The sequence below is a fragment of the Lissotriton helveticus genome, chromosome 5_1 (genome assembly GCF_964261635.1).
Source record: "Lissotriton helveticus chromosome 5_1, aLisHel1.1, whole genome shotgun sequence".
Taxonomy (NCBI): domain Eukaryota; kingdom Metazoa; phylum Chordata; class Amphibia; order Caudata; family Salamandridae; genus Lissotriton; species Lissotriton helveticus.
In genome coordinates this window covers 159,561,539-159,584,310 of record NC_136065.1, presented here as the reverse complement: position 1 = coordinate 159,584,310, position 22,772 = coordinate 159,561,539, and the positions used below count along the sequence as shown (strand labels likewise).

At 42.9% G+C, this 22,772-nt stretch overlaps 1 protein-coding gene across 1 annotated transcript in view; it reads left to right on the top strand.

Annotated features, from left to right (window-relative positions):
- The window catches only part of WDR5 (WD repeat domain 5), a 105,583-nt gene that overhangs the window by 17,585 nt on the left and 65,226 nt on the right, over positions 1-22,772 (top strand). Inside the window, exons 3-5 of the mRNA XM_078641945.1 lie at positions 1,945-2,123; positions 3,304-3,412; positions 7,756-7,829. Coding sequence (XP_078498071.1) covers positions 2,043-2,123; positions 3,304-3,412; positions 7,756-7,829 — 264 coding nt within the window. The 5' untranslated portion in view covers positions 1,945-2,042. The remainder of the gene's footprint in view (positions 1-1,944; positions 2,124-3,303; positions 3,413-7,755; positions 7,830-22,772) is intronic.

Here is a 22,772-nt window from a genome sequence, read left to right as displayed (position 1 = left end):
CTACTACTGCTGTGTATCTTTTCTGCTTATGACTCAGTTGAGCAGCTGCTACTTGCTCCAAAGTAGTATCACACTGAGATACAGGGAATAATCCTCTGCTGGATAAAATGTTTCTTGAAGGCCAGGGCCCAAAATCGTCTACCTACTGCCTTTCAGATCTTCGTTATATTCCATTTCAGAAGGTATCTCCGGGGCTTAATTGCACTTTTTACTTTTCAACGATTACCTAGTCACTCTTCTTGCACTTGTGAATTCTTTCAAACTTATTTGCTCCAAATGTGCTCCATACAATCTGATCATCTTAAAATGCGGCCATACCTCACTGGTCAAATTTTCAAGACCGTGAATTCATGTTAGCTGCAGGTCAAAGTATGCTAGCAATCCTCTCCAAGTCGATTCCAAAAAATGCAAGTACTTGGCTGCAGATTGTGGCAAAAATGGAACTTCATTTCGCCTTGGCTGAAGGAAAATGGAAGGACCACCTACTACTTTAACTGACGTGAAAAATCTTTAACTTGATATGGGTCTTCGCACTCTCGTGAATTCCTAGTCAACACTGACTGGTAACTCCATTCTGAAGGTTGAGAATCCTACAATAATTTCACCCCTCCCTTAAACTTCCATAAAGGATACTGGTATCTCTAGCTATATCAAGAAAGATTTATGCAAATGGGTACTCTGTATAACTAAAACTAAAAAAAAAAAAAATGGCCAAAAAACAAAGAATACGGAATACTGCAGTTAGACAAGACATCAACTTAAATAGGACTATATTAGTCGTGTCCTCCATGAGCCACACTGGTTACCACTAGCCACTGCATTGTAAATCGGGTGATTCACACACTAGGGCCTTGCTTCTTATAATCAAAACTCAGACTTCAAAGGCGAAACATCAGATCAAGAACGGCCTGATTGCTGATAATATCTATGTTCCATAATGCCTGCAAAGAAAGTAAAATCTGAATTGCAAATGATTATTGATGGATCAGAAGAGTGCAAGTCATGGTTCTTCCATAATGTGAGACTGTAGTACTTGTAAGGTTAAAGTCCCAGCTGATTTATATGGTAGTTTTGAACCTATTGTCGCACTTCTTTGCATTCCGCCATACATGTAAATATAACTCGTATACCACTGTGTCAAGTTTGGAGTCCACTCTCTGGGCATCAGGCACTACCCCAATACTTCACACACCACTCTACAGGGTGACACCATTGCTCTTGGCTTGCCTCACTTGGTTGCTATTACTGGTGAATCGTAAACCAGAAACAGTGCAGACACTTTTTTGTTGTTGTTTTTTTAAATCTGGGGAATGACAAGTAGCTACTACTTCCTTAGAGTGAAGTGTTTTCTATGGTTTGTGCCATGCAACAGTCCTATATTGGTGACTATCATTTAACTTGCAGAACCATCTTGCTGGTGTATCTGAAATTGCAGTTCCATTGATGAGGTAGACTGCTTTTAATTGCTATAGTTAATTTTCTCAGACATTTGTTATGGTGAAAAGCGCGCTCCAGCACTTATGTGGTTAATCCTAAAAATCCAACATGAATCTGACTTCTCTGGGCTTAGGTTTGACATGCCTGCTTAACTTATTGCACCCTCCAGAGCATGAACCTCCGTTATCTTTAGTCTTGATCTAGATTCTTTTGAAGTGTAAACACATTCTTGTCCTTCTTTTGCATATTATGAAATTGGAAAACGCCTTACTATGCAGTTGATAAAGCTATGACTGATGGGAACAGGAGGAAGGAGTCTGCAAACAATTAATGACAGAGCCGTGTGTGTACAATCAAAACACAGTTTTGAATCCCATTTGTAAATTTAGGGTTTTGAATGTTTTAATTCAGTTTTCCTCGAATTAATTTTTCTTTGCATGCGTTTATGAAATTTTAATCGATTTTTGCATTTTACTTGTGTTTTTTTGTTGTTTTTTGCATTTATAGATGACTGGATAGCATATCCGTTTCCCCTATTCCAAGGGCCTCGCTTTGAATCCTCTTTCGGACAGCATCAAATACAATTTTCTTTCAACCACACTACCATGGCAACAGAGGAAAAGAAACCTGAAACGGAAGCTACCAAAACACAATCAACACCTTCCTCTTCATCCAATCAAAGCAAGGTATTTCCTCTTCCTAATGGACTTATTCACTAACTCAGTACTTCTTGTTTACATGAGTTGATATTCGACTTTTGGATGTTTCGTGCAGAGCTTCTAGTCTGGGCCACTGGAATATTGGGGCCATTAAGAATCAAATTATGTGACCAGAGTAGACTAAATTATGCAGGAGTACAGGCAAATTATGGAGCGTAGTAAGGCATTTTCTGTGGCAAAACTGCAGATTTGTCATTTTAATACCGATTTTACCTCACCAGTACTAGTTTAACACCTCAAAAACAGCAATAACTAACTAAAATGTTAACCTCTGCAAAGAGTCTCTGATCAGCACCTCCGGGTTCTTTTTCTTGTAACTTTTAATTTGTTTGAGTTGGAAACATCTTTTTATTAAAATCTGCAGAATATAATGTATTATGTTCTGTCGCTACAATATTTACTGTGAAAACCGCCACGTTTGCTAAATGGCATATTAGCGGTGACCCTTTTTTTTGCCTTTTGCATTGGTGCACCATGTGTACAGGCTGTACGCTAACAAAGAACATTCGACCAAAACTTTGTAGTGTTGCTTCCATATCTGATGTCATGAGTTAATTTACTAACCTGTATCCCTCCTCCCCTACCCCCAGCCTTTTCTGCCATTAATATTGATGTAACCAACAACATTTGATGCGTTTATTTATGTTGTGGCTTCATATCATTAACTGATAAATCAAAATTATCCTCTAAATCTGCTTAGTCCAAGTAAATGAGTTGGATGAAATGCTTGTGCTTCCTGAGAGAGAAATATGTTGCAACAGTTTGTCTCTTTTTTTAAGTACACGTACTACAAGAGCTGTATTTGGCAGAGCTTCTAAAATGTTAAAAATCTTGTAGAGCATTTCTTTATTGTACAAATTAGGTTACCATGTGGGGGGTCGTTTCAAAGTCACTGATGCTAATAAGGCAATTCATGGACGTCTGCTTAGCAGTTACATCCCAGAGCATATCTTGGGGGCATTTATAAAGGTTATTCAAATAGTCGCTGAAGTGTACTTTGCTTTCTGTGACATTGTGGTAATGGCTTTGCAAGTGTTATAGGCTATTATATTGGCTGTAAGTATCCTTTTAGAAGTTTATATTCCAGTTTGCCATTACCATGAAAGGAAAGTCAAGAAGAACTAATCTTGTGTATTTTCTTTTGCAGCCTGCACCTGTAAAGCCTAATTATGCTTTGAAGTTTACACTAGCAGGACACACCAAAGCAGTATCATCTGTCAAATTCAGTCCAAACGGAGAATGGTTAGCAAGTTCATGTAAGTAGTGTATGATTGTGATCCGAAATATACATTGACTTACAGCTGGTAAGGTAAAGCAACATGTTTATATTTACTTGTATATATCACCTTGTGCTGTAGTCACGCTTCCTAGTACTGCTGTGGCATTGTTAGCGTGTTCCATTTAACTGGGGTTTTATTATCATTTGCATCTTTCGAGTCACAGGAATGAACATCAGAAAGGACATGGAATGCATAGTTAACAATTAATACTATCCTATCAGTGCAAATGTTTTAAAGAACTGAAAACCACTCCAGGATGCAATAAAGTCACAAATGCAACAAAGGGGTTGCCTCAGGGAAAAGTGTTTGTAGTTTCTGGAATATTTGCTAATGTTGTCAGGTTCCACGCTGCAGGATCCGGTTGTAGCAATAGGGCTCCACCTCCCGACCTCACCAACACACTGTGTATATAACACAGTGTGTTCGAGTGATAGGGTGAGGGGAAAATAAAGAAACAAGGGAGGGGACGGAAGGGGACTGCAGGGAAGGGATAGCTGAAAGATAAGAAAAAAAACACCAGGTTAAAGACATCCACAATGTAAACCTACACTCATTCCATTCTCGCTAAATAGAACCTTAAGAATCACCTTTAGGTATTAAGTGAGATCCACCTCTTCCCTGTAACATCTAGAAGATATCCGAACCTCTGGTCCCTAAATAATACAAAAAGCAGGTTATACTCTTGAAACACTTTTAAACACATATGTTGAATCTTTTGCACACCCAGCTCCCAAGTGATTCCAAAGAAAACTAAAGGTGACGGGCACTGTGTCTCTTTAAAAGTAAACAAAAAGTTCCAAATCAGACACGGCAAGACGTAGCCTCCTACTACTGTCTTCCGCTCTTTAGGCCAAGAACAACAAGTTCCAAAGTGATCTGACTCCAAACACGGCAAGGTGTAGATCCCCACTACCTTCCGCTTTGGCACTTAATATCCAGTGTCACTAGTGACTTTCTCCGTAGCGGTAACGTGTAGGGAGTGTCGTCCCGCCCCCCCCCCCCCCCCACTACGCTCCACTCTCTATGGCCAAATAACACGATACAACTAACACAGCCGTGAATGTCAAAATACAAAGAGAACTGTCTCTTTTACACTTTGGTAATGCAGCAGGAGAATATTCAAGGCAGTGCGTTAAATCACACACTCCCTGTAACTTACAGGAACTTTAGATTGTTCTCGGAAAGGTCCGCTCCGTAGGATAAGCCGTTTCTCCTAGGCTATGATTCCTCCAGCCGCTTTACCAAGCAGCACCAGCCTGGACACGCTTCAAACCGCCGCAGCTTCAGAGACACTCCGGAATCCCAGCCGCAACCCGGAAGCACCGAGTCTGCCGGCTGTAGTCATGGAAACCTACACGGATTAGGGCAAAGGCGCGGCTCCTCCACACACCGAAAGCAATTGCCAGAACAGCTAGAGCTTCCCACGGAACTACTGAAAAGCGCTTCACAGGAACGAGTGGCAAAGTTCAACTCACTGTCAGTTACAAAATCACGAACAGTGATAATCAGTCCCACCCATCTTTAAATAGCGATACTCCCACATCCAGGGCTTCTGGGAGATGTAGTCATTAACCCTATTAGGTAGGCGCCCTGGTAAAACCTGACAAATGTAATATATCTGGGAACATTGTTTATTGCCTTGTAGTTCAATTTATATAATGCTTTTACCCATGAAAATACATCAAAGCATATTAGCAGACAGATTGACTGCCACACTGAAAGTTGTACTCAATTGGCAGGTTGTGAGTTGGTAATGTGGCCAATTCTGTTCTGTGGTGTCTTCTGTGATTATTGGAGTGGTGCTCTTACCATTTTAATGTGGCGCTGTGCTTGATTTAAAGCAGAACCAAGAGGGATGAGGGTTTGATTGCCTGTGCTCTATTGTTTTCTGGTTGCAACCATGTGGGTTATTGGGTTGATTGTCATACATGGGACAACGTCTTGATTTTATGCGCAATGATTGTCATTTTGCCTTGTCGTGTTGCTTTGATCTTGTGACTGCTTGCATAGAGAGAAATAAAGAGTTAAATATTTACTTGCGATCATCCCTACAATTCTTGTGAGGGAGATTGGTTTTAGTCTGAGTGGAGATCATTTATTCAAGCTGTCTTACTGTGGATTGGTGATTTTAGTTCTTGTCCTGCTTCATTTGTTTGAGAGGAGCCAAGTACTTGCTGCTTTACTGATATCTAAGTGATGTGTTTTTTTCTGTCCATTAATGCCATAATTTTGCTTCCAGTAAGGATAAAGCAGATCCACTTATGCATGCCTTCTTTTGGGGTGTAATTATTAGTCTTGAGTGAATAGTCTTATTCTTCCATTCTCTTTGGAGTTTAAAGGTGTCTTGAAGGTGAAGTATCTAGTTATGGGTGATAGTGAAGTTTTTGGATGGCTTGTGAGCCGAGGTTCTGCAAGCAAAGATGCAGATATTGTCTTGTGTAGAGTGAGTTTGTGTAAACTTGTTGAGCGAACAAGAGTATGGCTTATGGTTTCTCTGGGAAACCTACATACAGGAAGACATGTGAAAAAGTTTGCGATTTGGTTCACTTGGGTTACCATGGAAAGTCAGATGTTGATCTTTCTCAAGTTTGTATAAAAAAAGAAGCAAATGTACAGTTGAAAATGTCAAATCCTTCTGTAAATGTGAATGAATTTGAAATTTCAGACTAAACATTATGTTGGTATCCTCAGATTGGTGCATTTGCACTGCGCCCAGAAGTCAAACAGAGTATAAATATGGACAATGAGTGGACTCGAGATCCACTCTAGGATACTTAATGGATATCTGGTATCTTTACCCTCTCCGGGGGTCTGGTAGTGTATTGTTTGAAAGGTGCAAATGGGTCCATCACGAGTAGTCCAAACACTCAATTTCTTTTCACATCTGTTTTAGGTCATCCCAGATAGCGATTGTGGCAGATTTGGTGCTTCTGCATATGCAGCATCACTTTTGGGAGTCTGAGATTGTAACCTTCTATGAAGTGGAATCCATCTAAAGTGTAATGCCTTTTAAGTGGCAATCTGCTTTAAAAAACAAATTAAGCTTTTTGCTTGCTGATCTCTGCTGTCTCCTAAAGCTATCTCCTTTTCTAAAGAAATCTGACTTTGATACAGATCGATCAGGTGTGATCTAAGCATTTACTGCACTCCACTTCAAAGAATGAACTCTGGTTTCAGATCTCAGTCCCATAGGGAGACCGGGTTGCGCAAGGTGGAAATTGTTTCTGAGAGGCAAAGTTGGACAGGGGAGGCTCTCCCATTTCCAATGATGCCTCCCCAAAATTTTGGAGTGGCTGCTTCTGGCAAAAATTCTCACTAGACATGCTGGACTGAACTCGCCTGCTTATCTTCTCCGTGTCTGGTGGGGGGAAATGTGACGTCCATGCATCTCGCGGCGCACTAAATTCATGGATGTATGGGGCAGAAGTTGTAGCGATTTCACCTCCACCCATTTCTCTTTTTATTTAAATAAAAGAAAATCTCTGGTTCAAGCACCCGTAGATTTCCTTTAAACCTCACCTGCGTCGACCAATAGCCGACAGACGCGCTGCGGAGGGAGTGCTGTGTGCTTGATACAATGTAGAGGTTCTGCAACCCACTCTCCACAGCATGCCAACTCGTTCCTGACTGCCTTTTCACCCAGACTCATACCAGTGATTAGCTTCTACCTAACATCCGCTACATCTTGTTTCGATTGCAGGAGATATCCTCCTCACAATGTCCACTTTTTGTTGACCGTGACATTCAGGGATGCCATCATGTACCTCCTGGACTCTCACCAACCATTCTGCAGCTTTATGTCTGGTTCTTTTCTCTGATGTCCCTGTCTGTTTGTGCCTAATGTAAAGCTTTAAAGCACAAGAGGGTAATACATTGGCAACTCTGGCAACTTTCCATTCTGTGTAATTCCACTCCACTCAATTCCCTTCCAGTCCATGCAAGGCCACTCCACATGTGCCACTCCACATAATTCCGTACAACTCATTTCTCCTCCATGGCCAGCAGTGTGATGCCACGCCCCACAGTTTTGCTTCTGAAGCCACCACTGATGCCTGGGTCTGCTAATCGTCCATCAGAAATCACTTTGCAGAAGAGTTAATCTGTATGTTTGTTTGTCCAGTTATAAGTTCATGAGTGTATCCTCCTTCCTTTTGTAGAACAGACATGCTCTTGAATATCAATGAGGATTTTATGTTTGAGAAGAAAAACATAGTTCTACCCCTAATTCCCCATTAAACTAGTCTATATTTCTGAAATCAATAATTTTCTTCTTCAAAACAACTGCTTCATAATATTATTTTCATTTGTCGTCTTTTAAGCTGCTGACAAGCTTCTCAAAATTTGGGGAGCATTTGATGGAAAATTTGAGAAGACTATATCTGGTCATAAATTGGTAAGCATTTTGGAATTATAGTTGGCAGGTACTTTGCATTGCATAGAAAAAGAAATTGTGTGAGCAGTGTTTGTTTTTATCCTAATGAGTGCTCATTGTGTGACTAGAATCACACCTGAGTTTTGTTCATATTGAGCTTGTTCTATATTGGTACATATTTTCTGGGAATTGTAGTGGACATCCACAATATAATGTACAACATGTTCTTCAGTAATGAATTCAAATGAGTTAGTTGCATCAAACATAATATTAAAACACTAATCAATAATTCAGTTATCACTGGTATCTGCAATTAAGACCGTGTCTGCTGGGTGGGTGTTAAGAAGACTTTAAAAACTTAATAGAAAGCTAATAGCAAGTCTTGTACTACAGGACGTGAATCCTTTGTTTGTGCAATGTTTCAGTAAGACGTTTTCAGCCTTGACTTCACAGAAGTAGGTGTCATGAGGTGCTTGCATAGTTAATCGAATATGTAGAGGTCTTTACACAACAGTGTTATCATTAGAAGCAGGTGGTTGAGAAGGTTTGTGTAAAAGTGGAAAGCCACGTCCCATACATGTTTTAAACCGGTTAGTGTTGGAGTGGAGTTAAGATTATTATGTTTCATCTTGAGGTTTCAAGTGACCGATGGAGTCTACTAGTGGCTGGGCCTGTTTCATTTCATGAGCATGATGTTGGGGACGTAATGTAAGTAGATATTAAAGGGAAAAAAATTGAAAGCCCATAACAGATTTTAAACATGAACACTTATATTATTATTTTGTTATCATAAATACATTGCCAGTGCAGACCATATGAAGTGGTAGTAAGGGCAAATGAATGGAAAACTGTAAAACATGCTTGGCTTTGTTATTAATAAATACATGGAAATGTTACACAGTTGGGGTGGGAACATAAGATTATAAAAACTAAGATAGGCCGAGATTTTAAAAGATTCATGCAAATCTCAACTAGACTTTAGAAATGGTAAATGCAAAAATTGTTCAGCTACTGAAGATTATAACATAATGTAGGGATGTACAAATTCAAGTAAAATGTAATTTGCCATCAAATATTCACTTTTTTCACTGTTTACAATTAGAGTATGACTGCTGATTTGTCTCTCTACCATGCACAGAAGTGATGCCATGATATGCAATGGCATTTATGAATATTGTTTGTTTGAATTTTTATGCAATGCAAACATGGACCTTGAAAGCATCACAGCATTTTACCGATGTCAAAAGCACACAATAGTAAATAGGGCAGTTCTAATTACAGAGTATGTGCATTGTGACCCTTGTTATCAATTTACTCGAACTGATGCTGATTACATTTTAATGTGGAACTTTAAATGTGAGATGAATAACTGGCAAAAAGCATTAGTGTCAAAGAATTAAAAGGAGAAATGGCTTTGGAATTTGAACAGGAACATCATATATGGAGAAGACACCAAATTTAACATGGAGCACCATGAAGCATGACTTTGTGATGAACAAATCAAACGGGGGCAGAGTGAAGTAAACCAGTGTAGAAATATGGAATATTATGTGGTATGGTTGTAAGACCTCATCATATAATATCACAATCTCTATCCGGTCCTGTTAGGTATTTCAATAAAACCGGTACCTCCGTCCTGGGTAGTTGTGGCACAGAGCAGTCCGGCTTAAACAAAGGAACAAAGTCTAAAGCATTTAGGAGTACCAAAACAGTAATAAGAAACACAACATAATAAAATTTGGCACCAGTTTCTAAAAAACGGTTGTTCTTTATCTTTAGACACCAAAACGACAAAAATCTATAAAAGGAAACCGGAGATGTCCTTTTTCAAAGATAAGTAAATCACAGTTCACTTTTAAAAAGACTGCAGTAAATCGTTTTAAATGGCTTGGTGGTTCCTTATCCATCTTCACTTGAATGGGCCACAACAGGTTTTGAGCCATTCACAGGTTCCCAACGGTCACTACAGTCCAGGGAGACCATTACCGGTCAGGTCCACCAGTCTCACGGTCCTCTCTTTACCATGGTCCATCCAGGAAGTGGTGCTGATTCATGGGATTCAGGATGCTGAGGACTCTGAAGGTGCTTTGGATCTTGAAGCAATGCAGCAATTGTTCCAGAGCCGTTCTGGTATCCACGAGTGTCATGTCGTCTCCAGCCTCTGTACTTTTTACTCCCACGAGGGGAGGCCAGTGCTGGTCCAGTAGTCACCAGTAAACTGGTCTCCCTGTTACAACAGTCTCAGCAGTTCTTTGGATGCAAGTAAATCTATCTTTCTTGAAACCAGAGTCCACTCTTACTTCGGTCACGGATCAAACTGACCAGGGGGCACCTAGTAAGGGTTGTTACAACTTGGTCGCCCAGCAGGCACTTTGACAACTAGTGGCGGTCAGGTGTTCTGGGCTCTCGAGGGGTGCTGGTTTCATTAGCTCGTGATGGCCCTGTAGCATAAATGGAGGTTAGCCAACCAGTCCTTGCAGACATCTCGTATGTCCTGGCCGAGTGGGTACCATACTATTTGCGGGGCCTTTGGGTGTGGTCTATTCTTTGACTCTTTGCTTGGTCCAGGGAGCAGCAGGGCAGTCCGTCTCATTCCAGTCCAGTAGTGATCTGAAGAGTGAGTGCCACTTTTATGCCATCTTCACGTTTATGGGCGATGAGGACTCACCAGCCACGGGGCAACCTTTCCCACTTGACATCACTTCCTGGAGGTTTGGCCCCAAACAAATCTCTGAGTACAACTTCTCCACCTAAATCCAAGTTGACTCTGGGCTTCTTTCCCTGTGAGGAGCTCTGGGCACACCCCTAGGGTGTACCTATCATAATAAGGTACTCCTCCCGGAAAACTGGTTCTACAATGGGTTTCCCCCCTCTGAAGTAGATGCTACCCTATCTGCCTACACAAAGGAGAGGGCTGGGTATAGTCCTCCTGCTGGAGGATGTTGCACCTCCTCCCACCAACAGTTTTGTGATCCCTGTTCCTGGGTGCGCTCCACACTTAGCAGGGGAACAGCCTGTTGCCTCAGGGGACCAACAGCTGTGGACAGTCCGAAAGGGCTAACAAGGGTTTGGACCACAAAATGGCCACTTTCTAAAGCCACCTTTGCCTCAAAAGTTAACTTAAATCTGACTTCAGAAAGAAGTGTGGTTTAATGCGGTTTAATGCTCTGATTAATGGGATACATTGAAGTACCATGTTCGGTGGTCAGATATGGAAGTTGGCGCATGGGGTTATGAAACTTCATGTTGGCCAATGGGGCTACCAGCTTTACTACACCAAAAAAGACAATTGCGAGTTGTTACTGTCAGAAGATGTAAATTCTAAATTTCTTTTAATTAACAATTGACACCCTGCCTTATGGGCATATTCGGCTTACCTTAGGGGTGACTTACAGATATTTTAAAAGGTAGGTTTGGCCTTTGCTAAATGGTCATTTTGCTACAGTGAGTAAGCAAGCTGGAAGTTGCTCGACTAGGCTGCTATGTCAGACCTAGAGCCATGTATTTCCTCGGTTCCAACAATGGTGGCACCACTAGTGTTGCAGACCCCTGTTTACACTTGACATTACTAGCCCGGTGTACCTCATGTACCATATACTAGGAACTTCTGTGCAAGATAAGTAAGCCAGTCTGGTATTTTGGGGCTCAGAGCACCCGTACTGGGGCCTGGACAGCAGGGCCTAGTGATTCAGATTCAATGATCTTTATTCGGTTAAAAAACAAGTAACCAAGAAAGAGACCAACATCATAACAAATTGCAATAATTACAGCTTTTGAAGTAAGTTCAATACCGAGGACCAACAAAATAAATGTTTGAAACGGAAAAAACTATGAATTAATCTAAAAGTTTTCTGTTATCATATGTTTCCGTAATTTAAAAACACTCTTTAAAAATGTTAAGACCACAGATACAGATAAAACCGTGTCCATTCTCTGGAGCTCTAAGAAAGCTGGGCGGCATCTGGTAAAATTCATTTCTTTTAAAAAAGGGATTATAATTTCTCTACGTAAGGCAGTATAAAATCTACAAAAGAACAGGATATGGATATCTGACTGTTGTGAGGTGACATCGCATGGGCAGAGGGGTAAAGTACGTGTCCATAGGTTCATTTTAGGAAGTGACACCAATCTAAAAAATATACAAAATCTAAATCGTGTTAAAAGAAAACGATCATAGTTTGTCATAGGCAGGGATAGATATGGCTGTACGGACTTAAGCTCACATAAGGTCAGGAGATGTGACTGTACTGAATTTTTTAGAGATTCAGCTCTCCTCCTCTTAGCTTCTAAATGAGCCAAGCAGAGGACCTTCAGTGAGCGCCTTGAGATGCTATCCAATGTTGATGGATCTAAATAGTAAGAATAGCACCCAATCTCAGTCAAGAAGCTCTTAACGTAGGCAAGCCATTGTGATCTCTCCACATGATCCAAATTGAGGGTGTCCTGTAATAAAGCCCGATTCATAACACATTCATTTGTAGTCCATACCCTGTGCCACAACAAAATGGGTTGGATTTTGATAATATCAGTTATGTGCGTTAGGGCAAGTTCAGCGTGACAATTAAAAGTGGCCACACACTGTGGAACAGCAAGGACTTCCCTCAAGAATTTGTTTTCCACAACCTGGATTGGATCAACGTTTGAGTAGCCCCACAGCCCCGAACCGTACATAGCCACCGATACACATGTTGCTTTATAAATAGTTATCATTTCTTTTATCGGCTTCCTGCCCAGTTTTCTTACAAAATTCTTTAAAGCCATGATAGTTTTCATAAATAAGAGTTCTTGCCTCAATGGCACTTGTCCAAGAACCTGACTCATGAAATAAAATACCTAAATATGAAAAAGTTGGGGTATTGTCTAGAGGAACATTATTTAAAATTATACGTTTCATCGGCTTGCATGATTTGGAACCACAGTTCATTGTAAAAGTTTTGCTACAATTAACTAGCAGGTCTAGGTTAAGCATAAAATTCTCAAAGCTTACTACTAGTTTTTGCAGAGCCCGGGGAGTGCGTGCCATAAGCACGGCATCATCCGCATACATTAGTGCGGGGATTGCCCTCCTCCCCACTCTGGGCATGTCCCCGCACTCGTGCAGCAGGTGGTGCTCGAGCCCATTAATATAGAGCAAAAAAAGAAAAGGTGCTAAAACGCATCCTTGGCGCACTCCGCGGCCCACACTAAATTGTCTGGAGCATTCGCCCCCCCTGCCGTAGCGGACGGATGCTGTGGCTCCACTGTACAGTTCCCTCAGGAAAGAAATGATGATCGTATCCACACCCAAAGTTTTCATAACTGCCCATAGTTTAGTGTGCGACACACAGTCGAACGCTGATGAAAGGTCCACAAAGGTAAAATACAAGCGTTCCGACTTGATCCTTATGTATTTGTGCTGTAACAACATCAGATTTAAACCTTGTTCGATTGTGCCAATCCCTTTTTGAAAACCAAATTGGAGATCACTCATAATTTCATTTTCCTCCGCCCAGGTTTGGAGTCTTGCCAGCACTATTCGACCCAAAATTTTAATTGAAGAATCAAGAAGGGAGATGGGCCTGTAACAGGCACAGCTGTTCCTATCGCCCTTCTTGTAGATGGGAACGATGACTGAAGTAAACCAAGACTCTTTTAGGCCCCTTAATAGGGCCGCATTAAAAAGTTGTACCAACAGAGGGCCCCAGATTTCAGGGTTTTCTTTAAAAATATCCGCGGGGATCCCGTCAGGACCTGCTGCCTTCCCTCCTTTAGTAGCTCTTAAGGCGAGCATTACCTCGTCAAGTGAGACAACCAGGTTTATACCTGGTTCCAAGGCCCAACTGGTAGGTGAATCGCTACTATGAATATCATCCTGTGCTTTATAAAGATTGGAGAAATGATCCACCCAATTGTCTTCAGTAATGGCGATCTCCAAGCGCGCCTTATGGGTTTCATAAGGAAGAGGGGTGTTGATTACTTTCCAAAAAGCAGCGGGGTTTTTTGACTTTGAAGCCTCACAGAGTGAGTCAATGGCCTCCTTATTTAATGCAGATTTCCTTGCTTTAAGGGCCTGATTATATGCCATCCTGCATGATCTAATTTCACCAACATCCCTGGGGCTTCTATGGACTGCATATTTTAGATTTTTCAGAGCCCTGGTGCATGCATTATCAAACCAGCTCCTAGGGCCCTTACCTCTACGCTTCGACTCCACCCTTAAACTACTTTTTATGTTTTCGGCTATTATGCCAAAGTGGTCAATTATTTGTTCGCCACTTGAGTTATGCCCCAGACAGATGAAAAAGCTAGTAGAGCACGCCTCCCACAGTTCTTTAAAAAAAGTCGAGGGGATTACTTTACTCCAGTTAAGTGAATAGCCATTTTGTCTCCCTAGAACCACATCAACCGCTGCCTCAGCAAGTGGCGCGGCCGTAGATGGGTCCGGGAAGAGATCTACAATCTTAAGGCATTGGGGAAGGTGATCACTTATGGGCAATGGAATGTTAGTAACCGTCACGACTCTATGGCCAAGATTACTGGAGGCGATAATGAAATCAATAATAGTCAGACCTCTACCAACAAATGTCGGGACAAAGGGTGTGGGTTTTAATGCTAATTCATTGGCAAACCCTAAGTCAAACATGAACATTATTTCATTCAGCAGATCCCCCATTAAAGTATGATCGAAATGGGTCAGATTCACATCCCTCTCAGTCATTAGGCCGCATAGGCCCTGACTCCCTTTGGTACAAAGCGAACAGTTAAAATCTCCCCCCCATAAAATTACTAGTTCTTTGTCGTTTTTGTTAACCTCTGTTTGAACTTCCTCCTTTAATAGCTTAATCGCAACCACGATTTCATCCCTCGGGACATTATTATAAAAATTAATAATAAGCACCTTTGCTCTTTTAGAGTCTCTAAGAGTTATTAATTGGAAGTATTTGGAGTTTGAGTGACATTGGGCCTGTTTTATTTTAAGGTGGTTTGAAACATAAGTAATCGAACCACCTTTTGCCCTACCGAAATGGCCTCCAACCGCGGGAGTAAAAAAGGTTCTATAGCCATTTATATGGATTGGGTCCTGGGCCCATGTTTCTTGTAGGGCCACTATATCCTTACCTCCTATTACAGACTCCCAGGCTGGGTTAATAATTTTTTGCTTCAGCCCAGCTACATTCCAAAAGAGCAATTCACAAAAAGTACTCTTCACCTGCCCTAGACCAGAACCTATCTTTCCCCTGCTCCCAGTATTATTATTATTATTATTAACACCTACAGGGGAATTCACCTGATCCAGACTAACACTGTCACAAGGTGTCAGCCCATCGAAGGCGCAGATCTTATTTAATATGGGAGGTTCTTGTAAAGGTTCACTGGGGGTGTCTATACCATTAGAAGTGCTATTAGAAAAAGAAACTCCCTCCTTTGTGCACTCTTTGAGGGCTGATGGCAGGAGCTTATTCCCATCCAGAGATTCTATAGGGGACTGAGCTTGTTGTCAATCAACCCCATCCAAACCAGAAAAAATCTGGTATCGATTTTGGATTGGTAAATTATAGATGTTTGGTAGTAATTCTCTGGTATTACCTATTCTGGGTTGGTAGGGATTAGGTTCCAAGTGCAATGGGTAGTGGTCAGTGAGGACGGGGTATTGATAAGGTAAGTACCCATTTCTAGGATAGTAGACCTTTGGTCTCTGGGTGTAAAGAGGAGAACATTGACCATTTACATAGCCATGATTACCCAACATTTGCCGTGCCCCCTCTGGCTCAGCCATGTCCCATAGTCTGGCATTTCCGAACCTCCGGTGTTGTTGTGCGGGCTTCCTAATAAGTTGCCTATCCCTGCCCCAGTTGTTAACACTTTTCGGGGGTACATAGGGATAAAAATAGGAAAGGAGATGTGTAGAGATAGAATCACCACTACTGACATCAAACCAATCCCCGATATGCCTCACAGCCCTATGATCCTTAAAATTGATGATTATTACATCACCAGTCTTATCCTTTGGCCTCACTCCTACCCAGCTAGCACGCCTTAGGGTTAGAATTTCGCCGTTTATTGAAGCAGGTAGCGGTCTGTTATCACGGAGCCAGAACACCACCTTATTCCGTAACGCTCCGTGATCTTCCCATTTACCTGCCGGTAATTCTGGTACCCCTGCCAATACAATAACATAAGGGGCAGAGTCAGGGGTTAGATCTATATTATGATTAATTTTGGATTTAGTTTTTGGGGGGACAATGGGATTATTGTTAGGCATCTTGGCCTTGGCAATTTCCCTGTCCTTACTAAGATCTTTAATTTGACCTCCCCCTACCTTGGGCGATTGCTCCTTGGATACTGGAGCCACCGGTTGTAGTGTGGCTGTCAGTGGGGTCGGGGTAATTAATGTAATCATCGGGCTGGCCAAACTTACTGCCCCGTTCACTAATTTTTGCTTGGGCTTTAATATTGTTTGTACTGGTGTCGTTATTATTTGCGGTGAGGGGGGACCTATTGCTGGGGATTTCACAGATAAGTTAGTTTTTAATAACGGCTTTTCCTTAGTGTTGCCTATCCCCTTTAACAGATCTGACAAAAGGAGGGAATTCTGTGCAACCTTCTTTTCAATAAGGTCTAGATGTGCACACATCGTAGAAGTCCTATCAAGGAGGGGTTGGATCGCGCCCCTGATTAGATCTACTATTTTGGCCATCATGGCTTCCTCACAGCCGGGGGTTTCGCCAGTTTCTAATAAGGAAACAGTCTCGACCTCTTCCAGTGTTTTGTATACTTGATTTCCCAGTGAATTCCCCTCCCTGTTTTCAATACTTGACCTAATGAGGGGGGATGTAGGGGACGTGGTAGGCGACTCAATAGGGAGCTTCGGGGAACCTGACAGCCTAGTGCTATCGTTCCCAGTAAGTAAGTCCAGTACAAATACACTGGTCGGTGTACTGGACAATGGCTGGTTATTGGTCATGTCAGGTTCAATGGCCGCACTTTCGCCATTGACAACTGCCCCAGTGTCTGAGAAATCAATCAAGAGACAAGAAGCACCAAGGCCTTTCGGCACAATGGTGTCTCCCGTCTCGCTAGGAGCACCTAATCTATTTCCTATGAAGATTGATGAGGATACAGACTCAACCCCCCCTCCTTCTTGATGTTTAGAACTCGTTCTCCCTTGCTTCCCCCTGCGCCTAACTCGGGCTTTTTTAAATCTACGGGGTGATTCCTTTGCTGTAGGCTCATACAATCCAGTAGAGCCTGTGCCTGCTCCTATGAGTACTGGGCCAATGGAATCCTCTTCACTCTGGCCCGCGTGTATTAGGGCAACAGCAGTAATTGTCTTGCGTACAGGGACAGGGGGTTCGTCTAACACAGGAGTCTCTGTGGGAATAACTGGTTGCTCTAAAGTAGCTGTAGACGATAGGTCCAACCCCAAAGACGCCCTTCTATTGTTGTTAATTTGGGCAACCTTTTTAATTAGAAAATTGTCCATGGTGACCAATTTAGAGGGCATTATGGAGTATATTTAAGAACTTTAGATGGACAAGCGTGAATAATGGTTCCAAAACTATTTCCGTTTGATGTAGGTAATCGCTTGCACAATAGGAATATGAAGACAACTTATCAAGGGGAGTGGGCCCGGCTCGGCTCCCTCGGTCCCCGGAGGGCCACAGAGGGCCCGCCCTTTGCCCGGGCTTAGCCCCGGGCTGCGTCCCGCGCGCGTCCCGCGGTCCGCGGTCGAGCCCTTTCTCATATAGGAGGGTTCCCAAGGGGGCGTGGCACTGGCAGGGGGCGCGGCTCCCCCGGGAAGAGGACACAGCTGTAGGTGTTTCAAGCTGATCCTCGCAGTCCCGGGGCCGCGCCTCTCACCTCCTCTGCGGCCTCACGCCTCCCTCCTCTCGCTGGCAGAAGTATTTGGCAAAAGTCCCAGGGCAATGCTACTCCTGTAGCGGGACCACACGAACAGGCTCAGACAGCAGCAAACTCCTCTCACGAGCGGCACCCTAGGCAGGGCCTAGTGTGTATTCTGATTTGAAAAACCAGCAGCATCAGCCCCAAAAAAATGGAGGAAGGTTAGTGGAATCGTATAAAAAGAGGCCCTTTCATGCAACCAGAATAGAACCTATAATCCAGATCTGCACCGAATAGCCTTCTTCATAGGAGCATGCTGTGGCAAACCTACTCAAAGATCTGGTAATTGCAAAGAATACACAATACGAGATTAACATCAAATTGGGGAACCAGGACACTTGTTCAAAGCTGGAACCTGTTCAAGAACTACCAGACCATATATTAATCGTGTACTTTTCCGCTTTAGAATTCCCCACCCGCATGATGGTGACGTTCTTCTGCCGGTATGGTTGGGAGCACAATATAGGTTAACCGTGCAACACAAGTTTTCCTGTATAACCACTCTGCATCGCTCTGTGCAATTTATTTTCCAAAATAAATGTTTGGAAAATAACATTAAATATTCTTGATGCACATTTTTCATGCCTAGGACGTTATGATCTGCTGTGAGTTCTGGGCATGAAAGAAGTTGACTGGAATGGTGTCGGCGGTTTACTCTAAATAAGTATAACTCCACTAATGCCATTATGATCAGCAGGAGGCACTGTGCTTGCGATTAAACAGGAGGCTGAGGCTCTGCTGTCAGAAACCTAATGGTTGCTCTCCCCTGAAATGAGTGAGTGTTGATACTCTAGTGGTAAAAATACATCCAAGCGAGCCACTAAATGTTAAAGTGCAAAGGATGGGTGTGGTGATGTGATTAATGGTCAAATTACAGCCTGGGATCATGCATTGGCAAGGCAGTTTGGATTACAGTTGATGGAAGTGACTTAATAAGTAAACTTGGGACTGATGAGGGGAAGGATGCGATTCGGAAGTGTTATCAAGCGAAATTGTAAATGTGAGCTTCCAGGTGATACTATGGTTCTTGGACAGATGTACTACTTGTTAGAAACACCTGTTACAAAATTTTCCACAAACAATATAAAAACAAACAGCCCTATATAGATTTAAGTGAGGAAGCTGTGGGATGGGATATTGGCTCATACACTTCAGGATATTTTTATTAAATTGTAGGAAAGTAAGTGTTTGAGCTTTCAGGACATGATGGTAACTCTGTTGGGAATCCTTATGCTTCATAAGAGGAATATTGTAGAACTTTAGGGGATGTTGATGATTTAACACTTGGTTACACATAAGAAAAGGAGGAAAGAAAATATCATTATCCAGTATTATGGGTGTCTTTCATAGATTCACATGCCTGAATCATTCCCCGTCGTCGAGACTGGAGCCCCCGGTACATGGAAAAGTAATGTCCTATAGACATACATAGAGAAAGTAGGCCTAAGGGCCTTGCCTTAGTAGCCTATCTATGTCCTTTTGTAAAAAGGACCAAATTCCAGAAGGTAGCCAATCGGCTACCACCTCCCTCTAGAACCTTCCTGTCAGGAGCCTTAGTCTCTCAGATTTTCTACCGCACGTTGTGCTAGGGAGTCCCCACCTGAGTTCTCCTCAGGTTTTACTAGTTTTATCTCTTTTCCTCGCAGAATTTGGATATTTCTATCAAAAAACAACTATGGCTGACCAGCAGAAGAAGGGTCTCTTCAGGGCGTGCTCTTCTTGTGGTAAGAAGAGGCTCCACGTCGATGACAAGCATGAAACCTGTCTGTACTGTCTTTATCCTGACCATTCACCCAAAGAGTGTAGAATTTGTAGAACCTTTTCTACAAAAACACTGAAAGACAGAGAAGGTCGACTGCTGCTCTGGTTGAACAGACTTAAATCCAGGGACAACTTGGAGTCTTCAGAGGACGGTGAGATGGCTTCAGTTTCCTCTAAAATATCCTTGAAGAGGCCAAAGGTTACTTCCCCTAGCCCTACAGACGTTCCTCCTAAAAGGACTACAAAAAAGTCTTCAGAGGAAACATCTACAACGTCTGACGAGGAGGCTCCTGCCTTCAGGAAGCCTGCGCAGTCGTCGACTGGCTCGTCGACGCTACAACCAGCGCTGAAGAAAACCGTCTCTACTGTCTGTTTCCACGTCGACGACGACGGTATCCCATCATTGATCACATTTGGGAACAAGGGAAACAGCTGATGCAGACACCGGCCTCGGTCTCCGCTATGGTACCAAGGCTAGACAAAGTATAAGGCACCGTCGACAGCTCCAGCATGCCTTACTGGACATCCTAAACCAGATTCCATGGTTAACGTAGCGGCCCAAAAGAACTCTAGGAATCCATCATCCCCTTTGTCAGCTCCACCCGACAAGGAGGGCAGGAAACTAGACGGAATTGGCAACCGATTCTCTACTAAACACAAAAGAAGGTCCCAGGGGAATGTTTCAAGACCCTAACTGCTAAACCCCCTGACTATCAATGACACCAACAACAATTAGCAGTGAGTCTGGATAAAAACCATTCTAAATATGTACCCAAATAAACAACAGAAAAGGGAAAAGTTAACAATTGAAACGAGTTCCCATCAGTCCACCATCGAGACCGCCCTTCATCATCTGGGATGTCTTGTACAGATCAAGATATTAAGGAAACCACTGCTGATCTGGCAGATAATATAACCAAGTCAGTGGGAGTCCTGAATACTGTACCACAGAAGTGAAGATGGTGTATTTAGTGGGGAACTGAATAGCAGTGCTTTAAGAAAAAGGTGTAAGTGACAAAGAAAAGAGAAAAAGGTTCTAAAATTAGGTCGTGATCAGGAAAAAGAACAACTTTAATATGCACCCTCACACTCCTAAATCAATAAAAACAGTGCAATTAGCAGTGTAACAAATAACTACTAAAGAAAAGATGTAAGGTCGACATGTTTCTGCAGTCACTGGAGCCTATAGATCTCCTGCTGCTTCATGAGGTGAGGTGGGGCTTTTCCTTCCCAACAAGTGGGTGAGTGAAATTAAAAATTGTGAATTGTGATAAACTACAATTGTCTAAACATTGGCCAATACTCTTCAATGGCCTTTGGAGTACTAATCATATAGTTCTACAACGTAGGCACAAGCGTGCTTGTTACTTATTGTATGATTTTTACACTGTTCTTGTACCCTTATATATCTTCTAATTTTTCGGTCCAGGACGGGAAGACGAGTACACATACACTTATCAGATGATATGGTCTTAATTTCTACATAGCAGTAGCACTAATGGTCCTGATGAAGCAGCAGGAGATCTATTCTTTGTCACTTACACCTTTATCTTAAAGCACTGCTATTCAGTTCCCCACTAAATACACCAACTTCACTTCTGTGATACAGTATTCAGGACTCCCACTGGCTTGGTTATATTATCTGCCAGATCAGCAGTGGTTTCCTTAATATCTTGATCTGTACAAGAGATCCCAGATGATGAAGGGCGGTCTCGATGGTGGACTGATGGGAACTCGTTTCAATAACTTTTCCCTTTTCTGTTGTTTATTTGGGTATATATTTAGAGTGGCTTTTATCCAGACTCACTGCTAATTGTTGTTGGTGTCAAACGATTCTCTACTACATCGGCCATGACCGTTAAGGTAGCTAATGTCATCGCGCTACTAGGCCGTTACAACAGACAACTGTGGGAGGACATTGCACCATACCTCACAGAACTGCCTGATGATCTCAAGGAGGAAGTCCAATCACTCCTTAAAGAAGGCCAAACATCGGCATCAGAGCTCATTGACTGTGCTGTAGACGTGGCAATGACCGGCTTCAGACAGCTGGCGGGAGCCGCGGTCTTGAGAAGACCAGGCTGGCTGAAAGCCACATCCTTCCGTCAAGAAGTCCAAACAAAGGTCCTCGATATGCCCTATGACGGCCAGCACCTCTTTGGGGAGAAGATCGACGAGGCCTTACAAACCATCAAAAAGGATGCAGATACGGCACGAACACTGGGCACATTACAGTTTAAAAGCCAGTCCTTTCGAGGGAGCAGGGGCAGAGGTCAGTTCTCTTACAGAGGATTGTACCAAAGCAAATCCTCTTACTCTTATAGCCAAGGCCGATCGCAGTACCAACAGCGACAACAGCCACAGGGCTGCCAGACCGCGTACGGAAGGTCTAACTACAGGGGAAAAACCCAGAGAAAGGCCACTGGCGGACGCCAATGACCGTTTCCTCCAGCCAGTCCATCTACCATCTCGTTCTTTCAAACTTGGAGGAAAACTAACACACTTCCTCCACAATTGGAGATCAATAACTACAGATCAGTGGGTACTCCAATTGATCCAGTTTGGACACTCACTGGAATTCAACTCAATTCCCCCAACAACTCCTCCTCTCCAACTACAACACAGGCATGTACGCTTACTCCTTCAAGAGGTAGCTTCCATGTTGAAGAAAGGAGCAATAAAACGAGTCCCGTCAGCTCAAAAAGGGAAGGGATTCTATTCCCGCTTCTTTCTCATACGGAAGAAGGCGAAGAAATGGAGGCCCATTCTAGATCTCGGGGCACTCAATACATTCTTGAAGAGTCAATCGTTCCGTATGGTGACTATCCAAGAGATCTTGGGGTCGCTGGAGGAGGGAGACTTCATGACGTCTTTAGACCTGCAAGACGCGTATTACCGCATCCCTATCCACAAACGCCACAGGAAATTCCTCAGATTCGCAGTAGCAGGTCAGCACTACCAATTCTGCGTCCTCCCATTTGGCCTCAAATCGGCACCTCGAATTTTCACCAAGTGCCTCTCCCCTGTGGCAGCTTTCCTACGACAACAGGGCCACCAGGTCTTCCCTTACCTAGACGACTGGCTGGTGAAAGCACCATCCATGACAGACGCAGCCGAGTCCTCCAAAGCCTGTCTCAATCTTTTCCAGCACCTGGGTTTGACACTCAATTACCAAAAATCTGCCTTACAACCTTCCCGAGTTCTCACCTTTCTCGGGGCAACATTGAATACGAAATGCTCAAAAGCATTCCCATCACAAGAACGTACACACAAACTTATCTCGCTGGCTACCGCAGTGACCTCGAAGGCATCCCTACGGGT